The sequence below is a fragment of the Cupressus sempervirens genome, chromosome 4 (assembly GCF_028749045.1).
Source record: "Cupressus sempervirens isolate cs-2001-9-10 chromosome 4, ASM2874904v1, whole genome shotgun sequence".
In the NCBI taxonomy this organism is placed as follows: Eukaryota; Viridiplantae; Streptophyta; class Pinopsida; order Cupressales; family Cupressaceae; genus Cupressus; species Cupressus sempervirens.
Genome location: NC_143121.1, coordinates 915,360,915 through 915,382,053, shown reverse-complemented (window position 1 = coordinate 915,382,053; position 21,139 = coordinate 915,360,915). Strand labels below are relative to the sequence as shown.

General features: G+C 33.4%; 1 protein-coding gene across 1 annotated transcript in view; it reads left to right on the top strand.

Moving 5' to 3' along the window:
* The first annotated feature begins 906 nt into the window (after positions 1–906).
* Positions 907–21,139, top strand: part of LOC149564384 (U-box domain-containing protein 30-like) — a 47,327-nt gene continuing 27,094 nt past the window's right edge. Inside the window, exon 1 of the mRNA XM_089828340.1 lies at positions 907–1,009. Within this exon, the coding sequence (XP_089684466.1) occupies positions 907–1,009 (103 nt within the window). The remainder of the gene's footprint in view (positions 1,010–21,139) is intronic.

Here is a 21,139-nt window from a genome sequence, read left to right as displayed (position 1 = left end):
CATGCTTCATTGATGTTCTTCATGATCTTCTCTTTGTTCATGTTTTCTAGGACATTCCACTAGTTGGAGGCTTCTTCAATCCTTCACTAGGTTTTCTTACCTCTTTTTGGGGGAGGGTTTGTCCCATGTGGTATTCTCTCTTTCCCCATTTTCAGAGGTTGCATTTCATTGCATTGTATATGGGTACCTAACATGGCCTAGTTCATGAGACCCATTATGAATTTCATCTTATCTTTTGTAAGTTTAAGTGCATTCCCCTAAGTTGCACTTAAAGGGGCGTGTTAGAGTAAATAATTATTATTTATGCTTTAACTTAAGTTTACCTAGGTTAGTGCTTTTATTTATTAGTTGTAGTCTAGGAGTTGTTGATAACATGGGAGTTTGTTCCTATCTAATTCATACTTATCTTCTCACCTTGATTGAGGATATCCCACCTTTTGTGGACGTATGCTTAGTTGTCAACCTTATCTCCTAGAGCTTTCTAACTTGTTCTACAAGCCTTCTTAGAGGCCTTTATATTCAGGCTCTCCTATTGTATTTTCAACTCATTTTCAAAGCATATTGTATAGCAATACATTTTTCTTTGTTTGCAATATCTTCTCTCTCAGTCCCTTTAGTTTTTCCAAGCTCCACCTCTTCCTTCTTTGGTTTCCCTTAGACAGGTTATTTACATGCAGGTGATCTTGGCAAGTTGTGAATTTGGTTTTCATCAACTTCTACATGAACAAGACTTCTTGTACCATTTGATTGTGTGAAGAGTTAAGGAGCTCTTGAGAGTGATTAGAAAGAAAGTTGAAGGTGAATTGAAGTGTTTTCAAGTACAAAGTAAAAGAAGCCCTAATTACACATAAACTAGATATTTTGTGAGTTTATCAATTAGATTTTTGAAGTATTTTAATCAAGAAAATGGAGAGCCCTAGTGTCTATGATGTTAGTGAGAGACCAAGATACAAATTTAAGAAGCTTTGTGAAGATAATGATTATGAGAATATGAGGAGAATAATGAAAGGTATTGAGCCCTTATTGAGGAATAAAAGTGCACAGTTAGGGGGAGCAATCCCTATGACTATTAAAGAAAATCCACTAACATGCTACTGAAAACATGCAAGTGGATAGTACTCAAAAAAATGTTGATAAATAAGAATATTAATTTAAGGATTATGGAACTAGCATTGTTGGCAATATTACTACCTACTGCAGTTCAAATTAGAAGAAAGAGGAAGAGGAAGATAAAAGGAAGAAAGAGGAAAAAAGATGAAGAGAGAATGAAGAAAAGGAAAATAAAAGAATGGAAGATGAAAAGAAGATGAAAGAAGATGAAAAGAGAAAGAAGAAATAGGAAAAATAAGAAGAAGAAAGGAAGAAAAGACAAAAAGAAGAAGAAAAAGAAAAGAGAAAGAAGGAGGAAGAAGAGGTGAAAATAAAAGAAGAGGAGAAAAGGAAAGAGGAAGAGGAAACAAGAAAGGTAGAAGAGAGAATGAAAAATGAAGCTGAAAAGTTAGAGCATGATTGGAAGGTTATAATGTAGGAGACAACATTCTTACCATAGTTAAAGCATTTTGAAACATAATTTGACAAGGTTAAATTTCAACATGTGGCAAATATTTAACTACCAGCACTAGTAAAAGACAAAGCTCCCATTATAACATAATTTTCCATTGTATCAAATGATGAAGATGATTAGAAAGGATTCTTATCATCCCTAAGAAAAATATTAGAGAAGAACTAGAAGGGCAGAAACTTGGAGAAGACCTTGTGAAATGTGTTAAAGAAATTGCAAAGGACAATCATGGTTAAGGTGACAAAACATGATTTTTACCAAAGGGCAAAGGAATTGGTGAGGGAGTTTGATAAAGAAGCTAATACTTTATTAGATATTGCATTTGTACAAGCCCAAATAAATCATGATGCACAATTTTTTGCTACCATTTGTGGCAATGTGAGGAATGACTTATAGATCCTTGACACCAGCATCAAAAAGTTGAGAAAATATTTTGAAGAAGGGAGGAAGTTATATGGATAGTGCATGATGTCATACAATTATGTTAATGACATAAATGATGAAATAAGTTCAAATTTGAATGAACTTTAGATATTGATAATAGTAGTGTAGCATCCTAGCACTATGATTAAAGATCTTGAGTCCACAATATCTAAAGTTCGTGATGAGATCAAAATCATTGAACTACAAAAGAAAAGGGTAATCAAAAGGTTCTCTTTACTTAGGGAACATCTGAAAGCTGAGGTCAACATTATACAAAATAAATTGGATGAATTCTTGATAACAAAGGCTTCATGTGAGAATTTTTGTACACATATATGAATTTTGTAGAAGTAGCCTCTTATGGCTTGTGCGCACTTCTTAGCACTATTGAAGCAGTTGGAAACACATGGACGAAGGAATTTGAATTGTTAAAGACAAGTTTTACATATTATCTTTATAAAATCTCAAGTTGATCAAAGGTAACAAATTTTTGACATGTATATAAGATTTTGACACCTTTGTCATTAATGTCAAAGGCAGAGAAGCAAAAGGAAAATTGTATAGAATATAGTGTAAGAGGGAGAAGAAGTATAAATGTATAGAATTGTATAAGTGTTATGAAAAGGGGAGAAATAGTATATGATGTCAATATAAAGGAAGAGAAGTAACTAAAGAAAAGATGGTTATAAAATTGATGATCCATAGTTTTGAATTTTGAAGTTTTGAAAATTTTGTAAAGGCCAATTTTGAGAGGTTTTATCAATATTTTTGGGGCATTGCCAATTTTCCATATGTTGCCATCAATGCCAAAGGGGGAGATTATTAGTAATATGGCTAAGTAAGAAAATTTGATATAATGATTGGGTTCACATTTATGGAAACATATATCTCAGGAAAAGAAGGCACAGTGTACAAATAAGTATTTCACAGTTAGACATAGAAAATAGTCCAAGTATCAAACAGTTTCACTGGCAATACAAGAATATTTTTTATGTGCATGATTAGATGAATTAATATCAGCACATGTACAATTAGGTATGTGGACAATATAGAGCCTGAGGACTACATGTCTAAGCCCACAAGTCAATATGAGCAGTACGGACCAAGATATGAGGTAATTACTAGACAGATAATGTACATGAAAGAACAGAGCATAATAGTAAATGGTGAATTATTGGTTAAAGAATTATTTTGTTTATGAATAATTAATTATACAATTAGGGATGACATCCTAGATGTTAACCCTAAGTTATCAAGAATTACTTTTTTTTTTTCCAAGCATGTGAAAGCTTGAAGGCCAATAGGGCAAGTTTTATGAAATGAATGTTGGAATAATCAAATGGGAAGTATACTTTTGAGGGGGGTGGGGGGGTGTGAATCTAAAGTATCACACTTTAACCTTAAAATTTTTTAACTAAACATAAATTGCATGCATGTAAACATATCAAACGACCATAAAGTAAACACATGCATCACAACACATAACACCAATTTTGGTAACCCAAAAACCCTCCAAAATGAGAAGGTAAAACTGGGGTGGGGACGATACCCACAAAATTAAAGGCTTTACACTATTGATGGTCTACCCTATTAAAGGCTCTACACTATTTCAATAGTGACCTATTTAAAGGATTTACAAACACTTTACATGAAGTATCACCCTATTAAAGGATTTTATTACCTCTTCAAAGGATCTACAACCTAGTTGTTAAGCTAACCTATCAACATAGGATTTTCCTTCTAATACAATTATTAGAGAGCATTAGACTAAATAAACTTGATAGCTTACAATCCTTGATTGCTGAATTTAGGCACTTGATCTGCTCATTCTAATATTGATCCTCTAAGATCTGATATCTATTCAATTCCCTTGCTATATTCTAGTCAACTGGATACTGCAATGCTACTCTATTCCTCTAAATCTTTCTACACTTCACTCTAAATTTCACTATAGTTTACCCATACACTACTCTCTTCCACACATACAATGGGGTTTCATCCTCCTTCTAAGGTTATCCAAGACTTAGGGTTAGGTATGGATCTATGATCCATATTGAATTTTTATTTCCTGCTCATTCCTTGCACTTTTCTTATTGGTTTCATGCCTTCTCAATTTTTCTTATTGGCTACATGCTAATTGCATAGGAAATATAAAAGATTCATTCTTATCCATATTAATCTTCGAGATTCTCTTATGTTGGCCCAAAAAATGGTTTACATCTGAGTCTGTGAAGGCACAAACTCATATGTTGATTCTTTGTTACTCAACACATACTGGATTACTAGTGCTTAGCACATATATGATTCTAGTTTGCTCGACATCTATTGTATTTTGGCTTGCTCGACATCAACTGTGACTCTGCACCTTTATATCACTCAACTCATAGGTTCACTCGACACCTAAAGTCACTTGGCACTTGATCTTCACTCAACACCTGAAGATTGCTTGGTACCTAAAAATCACTCGACAATTGTTGTAGTTCTATCTAGCTCAGCACATACTATGGCTTGGCATATGTAGTGTACTTAGCTTCTATATGAAAATTGGTTAAGTATGTTAACACTAAATTGTCAAAACCATTCTGAGACCAAAAATCTCCCCCTTTGACATGAGTGTCAAAAACACTTAACTAAGAATTATTTATCTGACCTTATGAGTACATTATCCAATATGTTCAACATATATACAAAATTTCAAAATTTTGTAAGGAACAATATACCTTAAAATTCTTATAACTCCCCCTGAGCTGATTGTGCCATTTTATTCCTGCAACCAAAATTCGTGTGTTGATGTATTTGATACTCTTTGTCTTTGCCCTATTTTTGTACTTTGTACTCATGTTACCTTCCATATAATTCCCAAAACATTGTATCTCCCCCACACTATGTCTTATCTCTTATCTCCCCTTTTTGGTTATCTACAATCTTTCCCCTTTATTCTCAAAAAGAATGATGAAATACTTAGTATTCTCCCCCTTTGTTATATCTCCCTTATTATATCTCCCCCTTTATTTTATTTCTCCCCCTTTTTGACACTTATGTCAAAGGGTGCTAAGGAGTAATACCATATTTCACCAAAAATGTACTGTTGACCTCCATTATCATCTTAAGAGTTGCATTCCAATTTTCCAAAGCAATTTCTAGTAAATTATGTTGCATGGCAGTCTCTGCAACAAGATGTACAAGTCCATCTAATGTAGAAAGATTAGGATCTTTCTTTAAAATAGTGTTAGCATAGACTTGCTCTTTATGAAGTACTTCCAAATGTGGGGTTATGGAAGATTGAATCTGCATTAATTTGGCCTTTATATTGGCCTCTTCACTTGTAAGTGCAGCTAACTCCTTTTGGGTTTGAAGTGATTGGATAAAATGCTTCTCACTTTGAGCTGGATATCTTGGTAGTTGCATGCTAGAAATCTTTAGATTTCTCTCCAAGCTCAATATTCTTTGGCCTATATCTTGTGTGAAATTGAACAAATCACACAACTTGTTGTACAATGAGAAGATATTCTCAAGTACAGTTTTGACCTTTTCAATCTTCTTAGCCAATTCAACTTGTTGAAGTGCTATGGCACTAAATATTTTCCCATTTACTTTTCCTTGAAACTTTCTTTTAGACCATTCCATGAGTTTCACATTTGTCTCCTGGTCTTCACTTGTCACCTGGTCAACAATATCTAACAATTGTTCCTTTATAGGCTTAGTCTCATCTAGTGACTACAAGTTGAAGGCATCCATAAAGATGTCCTTAATTTCATGCAATGCTTGCTTATGTTTATACTCGTTTCTGAGTATTTCTTGCCTGTTTCTCCTATTCAATGCATCCTGCACCTTTGTGATCTTCTCAATGTTGATTTTCTTGGAGTCATAGGCAGGTATGAAAATTTCTTCATCTAACTCAGGGTCTCCATAGTGAATTACCCTGGTCACTTTGGTTGAGCTCAAGCATGGTGTAGAGATTTGCAAAGGTATTGCATCAGTGCTCGGCTTCTGAAGAGTTCTTGTAGGAGTGCCTATTTTTGGTAACACTACCAATGTTTTTATTGTGACCTACTCCTCTTCTTTTGATTTATCCTCCTTTTCCTCATCTATTCTCCCCTAATCAATCACAATAATCTAAGGTTTACCTAATGATTGTACTATAGGATCAGATGTAGCAATATGTCTTATTTGTTCTATGTGTTTTACTGCCTTTACACTTGGCTTCTACACTATGGTATCAACTGTTACAGATGTATCAACTATTGCAATTGTTGGTGGAAGCATTAAAATTTGAGTACTAGTAGTTGTAGAGACAAAAGTTGGTTCTTGTGGATTCACCTTGTCTCTAATTGGTTTTGCTACTACCTTTTTCAACTCATCCACACTCACCAATACATGATTTGTGCATAATTGTGTTTGTAGAGTTGATTGGTGAAGGATCTTCTTGAGATCCTCTATAATTAGGGGATTGATTTTCTGACATGATTTTTCAATAACATCCTTTATAGTTATAGTTTCTACAAGTGTGATGGTTAAATGAGGAGGGCTAGGAGGTGGTAATTTTGTGTCTTGCACACTTTGGTCTTGTTGCTGCTCCTTCTCAGCTGTTTCCATTTGATCTCCTTTTTGTGTCTCCACATCCTCAACTTTTTCTTTCTCCTCTTCATCTTTCTTTTCTTCTTCTTTCTTTTCTTCTTCTCTCTTCTCTTCTTCTCCTTTTCATGTTTCCTCTTCTTCTATTTTGTCTTCTTTCTCCTTCTCACTGGCTTTTTCCTTATTTTCTTTTGCATACTCCTCTTCTCCTTTTTCATCCTTGTCATTAGTCAATTTGTATGTTGACTTCCACAATTTTGTGGACTTATTTACTACATCTTCAATTTTATTTTGTAGGATGCTAAAGGCTCTATACTTTGGTGCAAATTTGCCACCATGTTTCTTGTTAGCCTTAGTTATTTGACCTCTAGTGAAATCAGGCATCACTTGTGCTAGTGTTGATTCTCTTATTTCCTTTTCCATTTTTAAACAATAATGTCATTTATTTTCAATAATCTCATATAACTCCCTAGGCATAGCTAACTGAAGAGGTGTGTACTTGAATTCTACCATCATGGCATACACTGACTCTTCTATCTTGTTTTGATCCTCTCTACTTAACTTATTGAAATCAATATTTTTCAAATCAATAAAATCTGCATTGTTAATATTTTCATAGATTTTATCTATGTGTGACTTAGAAGGATGGCTTACCACTTTATACTGGTTGATGTCGTCTAATTCAGCCTTCTCCTCGTCATCAAAATCTAGTTGTGCTACATACTTACTCCTTTTCTTTTGCACTTCACCAGTCTACTCAGTGGCCTTCTTCTTCTCTTTGGCTTGCTCTTTGGCCTTTTGAGTAGAGGCCCTTGTGGTAGCTCTTGTTGTAGGTGTCTTCTTGGATTGTGTAGGCTTTGTAACCTTCTTGGGTTTGGGCTAGCCTGGAGGCTGTACTTTGGCCTTTCTTTTCTTTGACTTGACTTGTGTTGGTGCTTCCTCAGCTTCTTCCTCCTCTGCACCTTCCTCCTTATCTTCACCTAAGCCTTGAGTTAACTCCATTAGGCCTTGCCCTTGTTCTTCTTCTTCACTCTCACCTTCCTCTTCTTCTTCCTCTTTAGCACCTGTTGCCCCTTCAATTTCTACACCAAATTTCTTCTTTATCTTCTTCACCAGTTTATCTTTCCTCTTAATTACAGAGGCTATCTTCAACTCTATTTCAACTTTAGACTTTACAACATCATATGTGCCAAAAGGATTGGCAGTCTTAATGTCTATTTCTTCTACAAGCAATGCAATTATTACTACTAATTCTTCATCCACATCTAGTTCATAACACAATGGCCTTAGCCATCTCACCCTTGGAACTATTGCTTGGATGTAGGTGTAATTAATATCAACTAAGAAGTAGATGTCATTGACATGTTATTCCACTAGGGAAACTGATATTCTCAATCTTTGTTTCATGAATTTCTTAAAATCCTCAAAGTAGCTTGACATTTGTGCTTCAAAGTTGTCACCCATTTGTTCAATATACTCATTGATTTGAGTAATTTTTGATTTGTTTGAATTTCAATTCACTTTCCCAATTGAAGGAAATTCTTCCAAAACATAGAAAAATATGCAGACAAACTCTGATCCAAACTTCAATTGAGCACCTTTGGATCTTCTTATTGCTCCAAGATTCTCCATGATTTGCTACAACATCAATTCTGACAGATCATATGTATGATATTTCTTGACAAGTTTATATGTCACATCCACAGCAATACAGGGTACACTATTTAGTCTACTGGATTGATAGAACTTGTGAGAAATGACTCTCACTACAAAATCTAGAAGGGTATCCATGATTGTGTCAATTGTCATGCCCCTTTTATTCCATTTGGCTCCTGTGTTCTTTTCAATAGCTTCTTTAGAATCACTTCACAAGGTCTTGTACCGATCTAGGGTTGGAAAGCCTATAACCCTATGCACTATCCTCTTCATTATCTTTACAGCTCCTCCTTCTAACCATAAGAAACCATTGTGTATTCTGCTGAGAACAATTCTAATCCACTCAGTTTTAAAACCTGTGGGGTAAACTAAGGCATGGGTTAAAGCCTTTTTCTTAACTATTTGAAATTCTTCCTTCAATATTTTGTCATCACACAATTTATCATATGCTTGAAAAATTTCCAAGTCTCCTATTGCATTTATCTTCCAATTGTAAGACTTCCTGACATCCTATACCATGACAACATTGGGTGGAATAATGGAGAGTGCACCAACAGGGTCATTTTTATAAGAAACTTCTAGGATTGGCCTAAAATTGGGTTGTTTGACCTCATTACTAACCAATTGGACCTCATGACCTTCCTTATGCTTTGTGTTCTTAGAACTAGAAGCCATTTCATAGATCTAGGGTTTTAAAAGATGTAAACTTTAACATTGCACAACTTGGCACTTGAGGAATACCTTAGATCGATGAAATCTATGCTTGATCACTGTTGAAATCCATGCAAATGGCTTTAATGTTGTTCTTTGATTTATTTTATGCTCTTCTTGTCTTTTCTCTGCATTCAAATGATGATAGATGATCAAAAATTGGCCTTATACCTTTCAAAACCTAGCATTAAATGCTTAGTGCATACAGCTATACACTTAGCTCTTGAAGCTTTCAACATAACTCTGCTTCCATTGGTTTTCTATTACTCGACACTTACTAGATTTCCACTTCAACTTGGCACTAACTATCAACTTAGTTGCTACTAGCAACTCGACATCTGAGGACAACTTAGTAATGTTTGCAAAAACTTTAAGTTCTATCTTGGCATCTTTTCTCATCTATTTTCTTCTTTGTAGTTCTTATTTTTCTTGGGACTGATGTATGATATAACTTTTTATATCAGTCCCATAAACCTATCCATGCTTAGTTGGATGAGGTGTGACCAATTGACCTATTAGGTGAAGTGATCCCTCCATTTGATGAGGTACATTCATCTTTCATCTTCCATGTCTTATTCATTTCTCCTTTGATTTGTTCAACATCTACCTTTGCCTTCCCTTTGTTGAACTTAGAACTTGGTGCCTTTGACTTTGTTAGGTAGTTCCTACTAATATGACCAATCTTCAAGCAACTAAAACATGTGGTTTGACTTAGCCATCTATTGTAGTTCTCTCTAAAATGTGTTCTTATGTAGTTTTCAAAAGTGTGTCCATAATCTTGATAGTAATGATAGCTATACCTAGTGTTATAGTCCCAATTGTAGTGATGACCATGGTTATTTCCCTTTGCAAGTTGATTAGGCATCCACATAGGCTTTGATCTACACTCAAATGCTCTATGTCCATACTACTTGCAATTGTAGCAGTGACCTTCAAATTTTGGTGTCTTGATAGTTCTAGTCATGCATTCATGTGCTTGATGTCCTTTCTTTTTGCACTTATGACAGTAGCTTACATTCTTAGGCTTATCATGTTGATAGGAATTCTTGCTTCTACATAGATTAGAAGTATGTCCCCTTTTACCATAGAAATGACAAATGGGTTTAGTGTTCTTACCTTTGTTGCTCCTTTCTTCTGCAGTCTTGGATGATTCTCCTTATTCAGTGCTAGTGTAACCAAGTCCTAAAGTATCATTGCTAGCTCTTGGTAATTTTAGTAACTATTCAAAGTAATTGATAGCCTCATTAGTTTTGTTGAATCTTTCTACAACTTTCTTCTCTCTTTTCAGGTCATTTTGCAATTGTTCATTTTGTATCTTCATTGTAGAGATCTCAATGTCTTTCATATTCAGCTCATGATGTGCATTCATCATTTGACTTAGGGTGTCAAGCTGCATGTTTGAGATTCTTTTGAACTCAATTGTCTTTTCCTCTAGTCTATTGGTAAGATTTCTCTTTACATCTTCTAGCATAACCTTGTCCTCAATGGCTTTCTTCTTCAGTTTAGAACTTACTTCACAAAGCATTATGGCTTGTGATTCTTGTTCAATCTTGAGTATTCTAATTTCTTCTACTTGAGCTCTATTTTTCTACATCAATTATGCTATTGTTGCATCAAACTCTTTCGAATCTCCATTGGCAAACACTTTTTTTGTATCAATCTCCTTGTATGTATGTCATTTTCAGCAATGGCTATATCCTTCCTTCTTTTCAAGGATTTTCGCAATTCTTCTCTAGCTTCCTCCAAGTTGTGTAGGGTGAGGTGTACATCAATCACTTGATTCTCTATGATCTTCCCAAGTTTGAAGACTTCCATCTTTAGATCTTTTCTCTAAACTATTAGGCTTCTCCTTGTGAGAACCTTGCTCTGATAAAATTGTTGGAATAATCAAATGGGAAGTATACTTCTAAGGGGGGGGGGTTGAGTGGGGAGGGAGAGGGGGGTTGAATCAGAAGTATCACACTTTAACCTTAAAAACTTTAAACTAAAAATAAATTGCATGCATGTAAACATATCAAACAACCATAAAGTAAACACATGCATCACAACACATAACACCAAATGTGGTAACCCAAAAACCCTCCAAAATGAGAAGGTAAAACTGGGGTGGGGATGATACCCACAAAATCGTTGCTACAATAATGTTTGACCACTTCCGATGGTCTGCCAAGTTAAAGGCCTATCCTATTAAAGGCTTTACAATGTGTCAATAGTGACCTATTTAAAGGATTTACAAACACTTTACATGAAGTGTCACCCTATTAAAGGATTTGATCACCTCTTCAAAAGATCTACAATCTAGCTATTAAGCTAACCTATCAACATAGGATTTTCCTTCTAATACAATTACTAGAGAGTATTAGACTAAATAAACCTGAAAGCTTACAATCCTTGATTACTAAATTCAGGCACTTGATCTGCTCATTCTGATCTTGATCCTCTGAGATCTGATATCTATTTGATTCCCTTGCTTTATTCTAATCAACTAGATATTACAATGCTACTCTATTCCTCTAAGTCTTTCTGCACTTTGCTCTGAATTTCACTATAGTTTACTCATACACTGCTCTCTTCCAAACATACAATGGGTTTTTGTCCTCCTTTTAAGGTTATTAAAGACTTAGGGTTAGGTATGGATCTATGATCTATATTGAATCTTTATTTCCTACTCATTCATTGCACTTTTCTTATTGGTTGCATGTTGATTGCATAGGAAATATAAAATATTCATTCTTATCCTTATTAACCTTCGAGATTCTCTTATGTCGGCCAAAAAAAATGGTTTACATCTGAGTTTGTGAAGGCACAAACTCAGATGTTGATTTTGTGTTACTCGACACATACTAGATTACTGGTGCTCAGCACATATATGATTATGGTTTTCTTGGTACATATTACATTCTATCTTTTTTAGCATCAACTATGACTCGGCACCTATATATCACTCGACTCATATGGTTCCCTCGGCACCTAAAGTCACTCAGCACTTTATCTTCACTCGACACCTGGATATTGCTCAACACCTAAAGATCACTCGGCACCTATTGTAGTTCTGTCTGGCTCAACACATACTATGCCTTGGCATATGTAGTGTACTCAGCTTCTATATGAAAATTGGTTAAGTGTGTTGACACTCGATTGTCAAAACCATTCTAAGACCAACAATGAAAAGGTATAAAAGAAATATTATATTATGTGATGTAATGTGTAAGTGATACGTGATATGTGATATGTGGACTTCTACATAGACTTTATATTTGTTACATGAAATGAATGAGATGCAAAATCTGATGTATGATCAGAAGATTGTGAAGAATAGCAGACAATAGGAAAAAGGTTTTTATATTCATCTCTTTGTGTAAAGGAACCTTATTGTGCATTGCATCTTTGGGAAGTGAGCTCATCTTGCATACATTCTGTAATTATAATACCAACTGCTAATAGGGTTGAAGCAAATCCTAAAGGTTTGAGGATTTTACTAGGGCCTAGTCCTCTAACAAAGATTGAGACACTATATGTACTTAATAGACTCCTAACAGGGTCAACATATTTAACATGATACTTTTGTTTAGTGGATCATTTTGTGGATACCATTCCCATTGGGGTTTTCCCTTGGAAATTACAATGCTCTAACATCCAATTAGGGGTCTTTGTTGAAGTTGATGAAAGAACAACCCCACAACTCCCAAGAATCACCTACATGAAAACACCTACCACAAAAAGAGAGAAGAAAAAGCTATGGAGGTTGGAATTGCCAAATCCATAGATGAGACATTCTTGATGAGTCAAAAGAAAAATTGTTATAATCAAAAGTGAATCAATTAATAATTACAAAGAGAGATCATCCTTATAAAGGAGATCAAAACCCTAAAGAGGTGTAACCTAGGTTGCATCATAATAATTAACAAAAGAATTAATTACTATATGCCTAAAGTTTAGCTTAAGTAGACTAGAGTTAATTAGAAAATATCTAATTACTCCAACAACCCCTTTAAGATAAACTTAAGGAATAGCTAAAAACCTAGAAACTACTACTGAAAGTAAATTTGGGTCTCAAAAACAAAGTTTGATGAGATAACCAAGTACAACCAAATCTCTAAAAAGAGGAGAAATAGAGAAAACCACATGGAAAAAACCCTACTCCAAAAAGAGATGGAAACAATATAGAAAGAAACTAGTGAAGGACTGAAGAAGCCTCCAAACTAGGGAATGTCCCAAAAGATAGGAACAAAAGATGATCATAAAGAACACCATTGAAGCATGTAGAAGCTGCAAAGCTTTGTCAAAAGTAACTACTAATCTAATGGACTTTCATTGAAATAGAACCTAACCAGGTAGAGAAGACTATAATCTACATCGAATTAGGAGGCTCACAAAGGAAAATAACTAAACTATAATGCCTACCCCTAGTTGACTTTTTTGTTGTATTTTCATATTCTTTTAGTCTAATTTTTTGATTGTGTTTTATGATTATCAGTACTTGGTTACTGGATTTGATTATATATCATTTCATACTCAGTTGATTTATGTGAGAAGTTATTTAGTTATTTCAATTATTTCAAGATTATTTCTATGATTATACATGTATGTTCATGCATTTATTTTAGTTATCTCATGATGACAGTAGATGGATTATTTATATGCATTTATATGGTTACTTACCCCATACTTGCATGTGTACAGTGTACTTGTCTATTTTACTTTATTATTGACATTTTTGATGTGGTTGAGGGAGGGAGTCATAGTCACCTACTAGTCGTGATCTACACGATGCACCACTTCCTGTCATTGCCTATTTAGTTTAGAATATATGAGTATGCAGATACATGGATCTTATGTGGATTGCAGGTATCGAGTATCGACTTCCCTAAATTTTTGAGATGAGTATAACCTATTGCAGTATCTCAATGGTAAAAGTGGGGAGATAATTCTTGAGTCCAAAACCTAACCTTAAGTCAATTGTCCTAGAAAGTAGCACAAGTATCTGAGTTGTTGACCTTTCTCAATTCATCAAGTGACATGAATTCATGATTTTGATCCTAGAGTTTGAATCTATGCTTTGTCCTTTAGTTGAATTTTTCTATTTGGTTTTGTGGGTCTATTGTGATTTTCTATTATAATTAAATCAAATTAAAAGATAATTTAATGATTTAATTAAATGGAAATTTAATAAAGAAAATTCAATATTTGATTATATTTAATTAATTAAGAAATTAAATAAATAAAAGAATTAAATTCAAATATTTTATTAAAGTTCTAATTTTGGCATATTTATATTTATTTAATTTAATAATTATTATTTAGGAGTTTTCTTTTAATAATAAACTCTAAGTGATGTTATTAGTTAAATTAATAAATATTTGATTAAAGTGTCTCAAGATTTAATAAGAGAGAGAAAGCATTAATTTAACAAAGATTATTTTAATTAAATTGCAAAATTTGGTGAATGAAAATTAAAATATAATAAAATAATAAAGGAAAAGAGTTTCACATGATTGCACAATCAAAGCCCTAAATTTGGGGATAGCTCTTTATTTGGAAATCAGAGCCCATTTCTTCATATACAGGTTTGGAGGAGCTAATTTCTAGGAAGAGGGTTTTCAAGAGAAAAGGAAAATAGTTGCATGTTTGTGTATTAATTGTTTAGCATTAGATCTAGGTAGGATCTTGTGAGTTTTGTGTAGTAGTTCATCTAGGAAATTATATGTCTTCTCTGTGTCTGTTTGAAAATTGTTTGAAATTATACTTGGGTTGAAACCCTTGTTTCTGCCTTTATTGTTCTTCATTTTCAAAAGTGTTTGTGAATGTATTTCATCTTATTGAAACCCTTGTTTTTTTTATTTGAGGATTCATATATGGATTGTTAAAAATTGGGTTATGGGGTTAGAAAATAAAGCCCATAATTGTTAGTTTATTTTGATTGTCTATCCTAGGTTTCTTTATCAAATCTAGATTGGAAAATTTATCAAAATATATGTATATATACTTGCATAGTTACCATAATAATTTATAGTTACTGTGATAAACTATAAAATATAATATTAAAAAATGGAAGAATTGTGTTTCGTAGGGGGGGTCTGTTTGTGTTTGTTTTTAAAAACATTTTTTAAAAAAAATATTGGGTGGGCGAGGGCCGCCACTCCCCCACCCCCCTTACTCCTTCCTTCCTCTCATGGCTACATCAAGCAGACTGTGGCTGCCTAAATAGTCTACGACTACTTTGATGTAGGTCGCACAGGTGAGGTAAGTACCTTTTTTAATAATCTTAAATTTTGATTTTATTAATATTTTAATGAATGTTAATTTTAATATATATGTTATTTAAAATATATTAAATATTATTAATTTTTAATATATTAAATGTTAACAAATTATTGATATTAAATGTTATTAATATTTTTATATTATTAATAATTATTATTTTATTTAGAGATTAATAATTATTTTATTAATAAATAAATGATCATTATCTTTAGTAATTTAATAATTATTGTTGCTTTTTAATAATTTTTAAGTTAAAGTTTTAATTGTTAAAACATTTTTGAGAAAGTAAATTTGAGGATTACAATTTGGAAAATGATTGTTTTAGTAAACTTATTTTTTTTGCTTGACGAATTTTATTTTATACAAAAAATAGTTTCTATTATTTTGGGAAATTGATTATATCTTTTGATTATTCGAGAACCGTAGTAGTCTTGAATCATTGGAAAGGGAAAACATGAATCTTGGATTTTCATCAAAAACCCTATCAACTACAATACATATAGATGAAAATGAAAACTTGAATACTAATAGTGAAGATTAAAATTTTGTATTTTGAAAACCAGGTGAACTATGAAAATACTTATTTAAATTTTGAATGAGATGTATGTTGTATTTCATGTTGGGGTTTCGAGTTTGACTTAGTACTTTGACCAAATTAGGATGTTTACTAGAGGCTTGGGGGTTTTGGTTCTATGATGATGTTACAGCTTATTTTGGTTACAATCTTTTATACCCGACTATGGTGATGTGTCATGTGTGTTCTATGATGAGTTTGATCAGATGTTTTGTTGTGCTTTCCAGTTTCTTGTGCAGAACTAAGGTGAATGGTATGACTTTTCTAGTATAACCTTTGAGCCTTCAGTCAGTTGTCTTTGGATTTCTTTCTAGTTTCTTTTTTAGGAATGAGGTGGTTATTTTGATTTATTTTTGGTGATGTTATGTGATTTCATGGGTTGGTATATGTGTACTTGATTTTGAATCAGTCATGTTAGGATGATTGTATTGGTGAAATTAGTGATTTTGATTAGTGATATTTTAGTGCTTTCCAGTTACTTGTTTAAGAACTGATGTGTATTTTATGATCTTATGAGATCTTCTATTTTTAGTGAGCTTAGGGTAGGTTATATGTATGTGATGTTGGGAAGTGGCTTGCAATGGAGGCCAAATCCCTAAAGAAGCTACCTAGGTAACCCATTGTAGGTTGTTTTAATAAGTGATAATATTTCATTAAATGGGCTTAAAATAAATTAATAAGATACAGTGCCACATATTAAAGTCACTAGGGGGTTAGATTCTTGAGAGACTACTAGGGTAACCTTAGAGTTGACTTGTTAGTATGTCTTGTCTATACGAAAGGGTATTGATGTCACATAGAGACACTAGGGGCAGGAGTCCAAAGACATTGCTAGGGTAACCTTAGAGTTGGCTCATGCAATGACACTTGCCCACTTACATAGTAGATTTCCTACATGTCTTTGTTGCCTCTAGGTTCATATGATACTTGTATCTTGGTACCCTTTGAGATAGATTGCTTTCAGGTGTTTCCTTGACCTAGATGTTGGTTATGACATGTGTTTTGGATATTCATTTGGGACTTGACTTTATCTCCTCAGCATGGTGGGAGTGGTCCATTTAGGTTCCACAAGGTTTGGTGGTAATTATTTTTATTTTTGACATGGTGGTAATTATTTCAATGTCATTGCTAGAGTTCCATGTTCTGTAATACCTTTCATTTTGTTCTTGTGTACTATGATGGATGGTTATACCTTGTTATATGTATTTGATTTCATAGATCTTACGAGATGATGTAATCTATTTTATGATGTATAATCTTTCATCCTTTCATACCTATGACTTGTATAGTAGATGATTGTGCATTCTAGTTATGCCAAGTGGCAATTTATGTAATTGTATATTTATTTAAATATATTAATACTTGTGATCATTCATGATGTGGGTTTTGGTTATGTATTGCATTTAGTATTTAATTAAACTTAAATGTGATTCAATGTCATGGGACCCTTAGGAAATGTAATTTGTTTTGATGTTGTATGTATGTGAGTTATTGCTTTCACTATTTTATCTCTTGTTATTATTACTTCCATTGTATTATATCTTTTGTTGTTAAGTTATTATCTTTCAAAAAAATTGTTTGAGAAACTTATTGAAACTTTAGGTTAATTTTTTTTCGGTTCCCTAGTGGGGTGTTACATGAACTTGAAGATAAAAATGGCATGAAACACCAAAGCCTAAAGAGATGATCAATTGAACATGGAAGGTTGCAACCAAAGTAGGAATGAAAAGAAGAGTGTCTACATGGTAAATGATCCATCTCACTAAAATGTATAGGTACCTAGCTACTACATCTGCCTAGTACATACGAACAAAGACTAAATACATATCTCACTCCATTGAACCAAAGAAGCATGACAAACAATAGAAGAACCCCCCTAATGTAGCCAAGGGTGAGGTGAAAAGCAACTAGAAAAGTGGGCCAAAATAACTGCATGTCAAGGAACTACGATAAAGATGCACAAAAGAGTACATATATGTGTACTAAAGTGATCAATATCAAACACATCATGTGGATAATGTCATTGAAGGGAAACTCACTAGAAAAAGGAAGATGGAAAAAAAAGGCAAAAAATCAACCCCTCATGGCACTTTAATCAAAGTAGTGCATATATAGTTAGGCACAAGATATGGTGAATCCCAAGACTATAATATTTTGTACAAGTGTCCTTAGATGACACTTCTTGAATTAGAAGGAAAAACAAGGAAAAACTATTGAAATAAAGATACATATGCAATATGTCACTTTATCTCATTGTGTTTGCAAGAATGCATATGAATAATGTCTAAATAGACTAGAAGAAACATAAGGCTAATACAATAGATAGTATAAGTCATGAAAAATCATCTAAAGCAATGAAATGGTTCCCCAAACCTAAATCAACCAAGATATCCACCAAAATACAAAAATGTAAAAGACTTAATAAAATGTGCTTGGAGCAAAATCTAAAAAAAACTAGCATCATTGGAAAGAGCTCAGAAAGACATTTTCAATGATATAAAGAATTCCCAAATCAAAGATTGTATGCTCAAGATATGTTCCTTAGAGTGCAAAACTATACTACTAACTTTGATAGTAGAAAAATCCATCAAAAAAGCCTCAAAAATGAAAATCACCTATACCACTATGACGAGATCAGAACCATCTTTTTGATAATATCTTATTTTTAGAAAATAGAATCTGTGTGCCTAAGATATGAGAAACAATGTGAAGATTGGTCAACAGAGGTTGAAGGGAAAACATGAATGTTGATGCAATGCTGATGTCACCAAGTGACGAGCATAAATTTGATGGTCAAAAGACCATTGAGGAAAATAAAAAAGCCCAAAAAATGGCCCCTAATGTCAGGTAAACAACATCTGGTATGCCAGGAAAAACTAGTTCACCAAAAAACAAAGGGTTGGAACCAAAAAAAAATTGGTGGTCAAAAAACTTTCATGTGTTTAAAAAGAAACAATTCTTTACAAGAAGACTATGGAGCATAAGAGGCATGGCCGATAAATTCCATGTGTTAGGAGGTCATTGGCTGCAACTGGTTCACCAAATAAAGGCATTGGAACTCCAAGTGTCGGTTCATAAAACCCACCAAGATAAAGTTCAACTTATTGCCAAAAGTCAATCATGCCAATGAGTAAATGATCTCCATGCAACCTACCACCAATTGATGGCAAAAAATGCAATGGTTCAGGAAAAATGGTCGGCATCCAAGAGGCCACATAATAGTAACCAAAGGTTAAATCCACCAATCAAGAAATTTGGCAAATGCCAAAAATCACACCATTAATCCACATACCTCATTGACCATTTTATGAGGCATTCCAAAAACTACAATCCACCTTTCACAAAGGAAACCAACACATTTAATACCTCCTTGAAACAATCAAGAAAAAATGCATTGACATGTGCATGAGGCCTCTAATAGGGTGACTAATGGCAGAGAGTAGAGGCAGATGAGTCCCAAGAATGGAGTAGGTGTGGTAGTAGTAAATGAATAGAGTACGGGCACAATTTCAAAAAAGCCTCCTCCACCAAATATGTTGGGAAAGGGTAGAGAAAGTTGATCATAGGGAATGCCCAGACCCAAATCACATCTAATCAAAAAGGTTGACAGAGGCATACAAGAGGAGTCCACGTTCAAGCATAGATTCCATAGAGAGAGAATATTTGCATGCGAAAGGGCCACTATGGAAAAAAGTACCAAATTGTTGCATAGAAAGGTAGTGGGGCCACTCCCCAAAAAAAACTTTTCAATGACATTTTTTTAAATGAAAAACATTCACCCATCCATGCAAAGTATATTGATTTACTTTTTAAAAAAAGTGAACTAGTGCTTAATAAAGAGATTTTACAAAACAATATTGTAAAAAAAAATATTAATTTTTGGAGGCAAAAAATTAAAAGATCACCGTCTCGATTTGCATGCCCAGGTCAAAACAGCCCAGGTGCAAAATAAATTGTCTTAGATTTAGATAGCATCCAAATTGGTTGTATTTTATATGGAAATTGGAGGTTTTCAAGCACTTTGAGCTCAATGGTGATGTCTGTTTGGGCTCATAGTGCTCCAAAAAATAAGTACCCCCCACCCAATTTTGTTTATAAAATCCAATACAAAATCCTCTAAAATCCGCAGATCTAAAAACCAATGCCAAATCTCTGAAGAACAGAACAAGGGCATGAAGATCTAGAGCTCTGATACCATGTTGAAGTTGATGAAAGATCAACCCCACATCTCCCAAGAATCACCTACATGTGAACACCTATCACTGAAAGAGATAATTAAAAGCTATGGAGGTTGGAATTGCCAGATCCATATATGAAACATTCTTGATGAGCAAAAAGAGAAATTTCTATAATCAAAAGTGAATTAATTAATAATTACAAAGAGAGATCATCCTTATAAAGGAGATCGAAACCCGAAAAAGGTCTGTCCTAGGTTACATCATAATAATTAATAAAAGCATAATTATTATATGCCTAAAGTTTAGCTTAAGTAAACTAGAGTTAATTTAAAAATATCTAATTACTTTAACAGTCTTCTCCTTTTTAGGTTCTAATCATTTTCTCATCTTACTCCAATAATCAAATGATCCATCTTCCTCTAGTCCTTGACACAAATATTCCTCCATATTTTAGAGTATGTGGTTTAGACATCAAAATTTTCTTTACCTTCTTAAACAATGGTAGATAAGTGTTCCACTTACAATGGTGCTAAGATGTTTCATTTCTTCAAAAAGATGCATTTTCTCACAAAACAAATTAAGACATAAAATAAAGTATTTTAAATAAAAATATGTTTTAATGAGATAAGATATTTTGAATCACAACTATCTCTACTATAAATAAAGATATAGTCATGCATGGAAAGAAAATAACTCTTTAGTATGAAAAAAAATGTCTAGTTACCTAGAGTAGGAAAATTTGTGTAGAAGGGAAGAGGATTACTAGGGTAAAAAGTCCTACAAACTATAGTTTTTATAGGCTTACAAAAAATACCAAATTCTTTCACATGTTTGCAAGACAAAAAAATAGATGCAAATATTTAAAAAATTAATTTAGGATTAAGTGACAAGTTACCAACTCCCAATTCCACTCCTCTACAACTTGTATACCTAACATCTTCTTTCTTCTTTCTTGTTCTAATGGCAGTTCATAGAATGTTACCCAAAATGATGGCTCAAAAGATAAACACAACCGAAATTGAGAAGCAAAAAAAATAGTACTATGTATTGTGGAAACACACTTGTAATCAAGTGCAAGAATTATTATCTAATTAGATAATGTTGGATTTCTTGTACATAACCAATAGTATTATCACCTAAGACAAATGGAGGATGGAGGGTTTGTAATAATTACAAAGCCATAAAATATATCACAGT